We start from the raw sequence: 3,914 nt of genomic DNA on the forward strand, positions 1-3,914 counted from the left end.
AAAAATATATATATATATATATTTTGCTGTAAAAACATCAAGATTGTACTTTAAGTCCCAAACAGCCTCACCTGCTTCCTCTTTAATCCACCCCTGTGAATTGCTATTGTGCTATTTTTTCGGATCAGCAAAAAAAAAAAAAAGGTTCCTTTTTTTAATTGGTCCAAAAAAAAAATATATATAATTTTTTTTTTTTTTTTTGGACCAATGAAAAAACGGACCCTTTTTTTTTTTTGCTGAACCGAAAATGATCCGATCCGTGACTCCTGATCCGAGGATCGATCCGATCCGTGAGTTTTTTGATCCGTTGCACCCCTACTACACACAGTGGGGGTTATTTACAAAAGGCAAATCCACTTTGCCCTACAAGTGCAAAGTGCACTTGAAATTGCACTGAAAGTGCACATGGAAGTGCAGTCGCTGTAGATCCGAAGGGGACATGCAAGGAGAATAAAAAACAGCATTTTAGCTTGCACATGATTGGATAATAAAAACAGCAGAGCTTTCCCTCAGATTTACAGGGACTGCACTTCCAAGTGCACTTTGCACTTGCAGTGAAAAGTGGATTTGCCTTTCGTAAATAACCCCCAGTGTGACATTCATTAATTTTAATGCCGCAGGTGAGCTGTGATGTGAAGTGGAAAAATACAGACATGTTGCAGATTTCCACAACACAGCCTACCTGAAGGCTGCATTCAAAGGGTTTCTCCAGTTTCCTGGGAAAAATATAGAAAATACAAATACTACACAAGCCATGCTGTAATGTTAAAAATTGCCTTTACTGTTTAATCTGCAGAGCTGTATATTTCTACAGAATTCAATGCAATGTGGCAACCTGGAGGCGTTCACAAATGTCAATTTCCTGCTTGTGTGATTGGCTTACTGATTTTTCAAGAGGTCTGCACTAAGATACAAGTAGATTTTAGGCATCCATTGGAATTTCAGTTTTGTTGAGATGCTCCCCAAGTGTTAAATACTTCTAAAGAGATACAGACAATGCAAATGTGCTCATCAGGACGTTGAGAGTACACTAGCTGATAACGAACACCCAAGCCCCCCCCCCTTTTCAGACTCCACCTGCAAAGGCCATTTTGAACCAAATAGCTATTTCTTCAGAGCAAAAACCGGTCAGCAGTCTGACCATAAGATGGGTAGAGAAAGGAAGCGCCACCTAAGTGCAGTATTAAAGAGGTTCTGTTAATGACACATTGTACAAAACACACTTACAAGAAGGTAAGGAAAGAAGGCTCATCTGTAACATCCTGTAGTCCTCGTCCCGGATCCATGGGCTGCTAAGCAGCCTGTAGTCCTTGTCCCGGATCCATGGGCTGCTAAGCAGCCCATGGATCCGGGACGAGGACTGCAGGATGTTACAGATGAGCCTTCTTTCCTTACCTTCTTGTAAGTGTGTTTTGTACAATGTGTCATTAAAAGAACCTCTTTAATACTGCACTTAGGTGGCGCTTCCTTTCTCTACCCCTCTTTTGTTAACCACAGAGTCAGCTCTTTGAGGACAGCAGCCGCCACTACACAAGTTTAACCATTGAACTGCCTGTTACTATTATTTCTAATGGACTAATCACCATACCCCTACCCATACATGTATCTGCGCTGACAGTTACCTCTCCTATCCTATAGCAGTCTGACCATGCCCCTAAATCATAGGAAATCTGACATGTCCTTCCTAGTTCCTTCTGCTGTCACACCAAAGCTGCTGTCACTCAAACTGTGACGGTCTGGGAGGGGGTACATCAGTAGAAATCTGAACAGGAGTACAGGCACGCTGTGTGTATGCATGCCTTCTGTAGCTCCCAATTAGAAGGCAGAGACGCAAACTGACCACGCTAGGACAGAGCTGCTTCCATCCTTAGCATGGTCAGAATGAAACAGAACAGAAGGGGAACTGGCAGGATCACCAGGTATCTCACAGTTAAAGAACAAAAAAAAAAAAAAAAAAAAAGACAACAACCATATTCTGGGGTAATATACACGTTAAAGCAGAGTTACACCCACTTTTGAAAGACCACCCCTCGTTTTTGGACACAAAAAAAAAAGTAAAAAGACAGTGTAAAATATATATATTTTCTTAAATATACAGAATATCGGCACATAATATCGGCACATAATATCGGTATCAGAGTTGCCAACCGTAAAAAACAGGCAATTTTCTTCTGCCAATAAAAGTTTAAAGTTTGCCAGTAAAAAGTGTGGCTGTGATGCTCAGCTTGGTCCGGAGCCGGCTGAGACCATCCGAGTGCCTGCTACAGTGTGATCGGGCAGTCCGGGCATGTCGTGTGATGTCATGGTGCAATAGAGCCAAGCAGAGCGGCCAGAACCTTGTGTATGGGAGCAAGATAAGCCGGGAATAGGACTGTCAGTGCTGTTTAGAGTGGACTGGAGGGACCACTTGGCTTGGAGAGAGACTGTGACTCAGGAGGGGACGTGTTATGTCAGTGAGGTCTCATCATCTGTGCTTCTGCACACTGCTGTCAGTCTCACTGCAAGAGACAATTTCATGTGTGTGTGTGTGTGTGTGTGTGTGTGTGTGTGTGTGTGTGTGTGTGTGTGTGTGTGTGTGTGTGTATTTCTTGCCCTCCCGAGATACTTACTATAATGAAAATAAAATAAGAAATGTTTTTTGCCTTATTATCTACCTTAAAGCGGAGTTCCAGCCTTTTTTTATGTTTATTAAGGTGTAGGTGTAGCACAAAAGATGTAGCTGCTGGCTTTTAATAAACATACACTTACCTGTTCCAAGGTCCAGCGACGTGCCGCCCGGAGTTTTGCTCCTCTCCCCCCTTCTCCGCCGGAGCCTCTTGCAACTGTGGGCACCCGGCCGTGACAGCTTTTGGCTTCACGGCCAGGCACTCACTGCGCATGTGCGAACAGCGCAGCGCTCCCTGAGTGGACAGGCGATTGCCTGGGACCTGTCACGTGTCCCAGGTGATCGCCTACAGGGAGGGGTCGCTAAAAGGCGATATGACATATCGCCTTAGTGGTTCCTGGGCAGAAGGAGGAAGTGGGACAGGAAGTCCCACTCCTACTTTAGTTCCCCCCAAGAAAATTGCATGTAAGGGGGCGAGGAGTGGATTAAGCAGAAGTTCCACTTTTGGGTGCAACCCTGCTTTAAATCATATTGCCTATTGTATTTGTCTGTAGCCTAAATACTCCAATTTGCATTTAAATCTGTCATTTTGTAACTTTTAGAAATGCCAGTATAAACTTGGCTGTGCCAGTAAACTTTGGGTGTTGTGTCAGTAAATTTCAACCTGGTAGGTCATCGGCATCGTATTGGCACCAAAAAAAAAACTATATCTGCCGATCTCGATTTCCTTCAATGGGACACAAGCAGAAACAAATTTGAGGTATAACCATTTCAATTGTAAAAATCAAAGAGCCCCTCAATATTGAGATGTGAGCCCCAGTTGCACAAACATGTAAAGTGCAGAGCGCCCCCGGCAGGCTGCCATTGTGGACGGTGTGTGATAGAACAAAGCCGGGCTCCGGAGCTCACCTTCTTTACACAGTCGTGTAGAGCCTCCACAATCCCCCGCACCGCCCCCTCACAGCTCGGCTCGGTTACCTCCGCCATCCATTCCGCCTTAGTCGCCATTATTCTGATAGGGGGAGTCTGCTAGGAACCATAGCAACGCAGCAATGCGACCGGCGCACGGCGAAAAACGTCAGCGCGCAGTGATTGGCTGAACATCTGAGAAGAACAGTGTGGGCGTGTCTGTGCTCGGATTGCTGGGGACGGTGTGGAGCACGTGACAAAAAGCTGCAATAAGCGGTTTTCAGGCTTGGTACACAGTGAGGGAAAGTTCATGAGGTAACAGTGCAGTGTGTGTGTGAGGGAGAAGCGGGCGGTGGGACAGTATAATAGGGACATTTGTAATTTACCATTATGTCCTATC

At 44.9% G+C, this 3,914-nt stretch overlaps 1 protein-coding gene across 1 annotated transcript in view; it reads right to left on the reverse strand.

Moving 5' to 3' along the window:
* Positions 1 to 3,695, reverse strand: part of LOC120921025 (MAP3K12 binding inhibitory protein 1) — a 55,687-nt gene extending 51,992 nt beyond the window's left edge. Inside the window, exon 1 of the mRNA XM_040333615.1 lies at positions 3,515 to 3,695. Coding sequence (XP_040189549.1) covers positions 3,515 to 3,613 — 99 coding nt within the window. The 5' untranslated portion in view covers positions 3,614 to 3,695. The remainder of the gene's footprint in view (positions 1 to 3,514) is intronic.
* Between the last annotated feature and the right edge of the window lie 219 nt (positions 3,696 to 3,914).

Source organism: Rana temporaria, chromosome 13, assembly GCF_905171775.1.
Source record: "Rana temporaria chromosome 13, aRanTem1.1, whole genome shotgun sequence".
Lineage (NCBI taxonomy): Eukaryota > Metazoa > Chordata > Amphibia > Anura > Ranidae > Rana > Rana temporaria.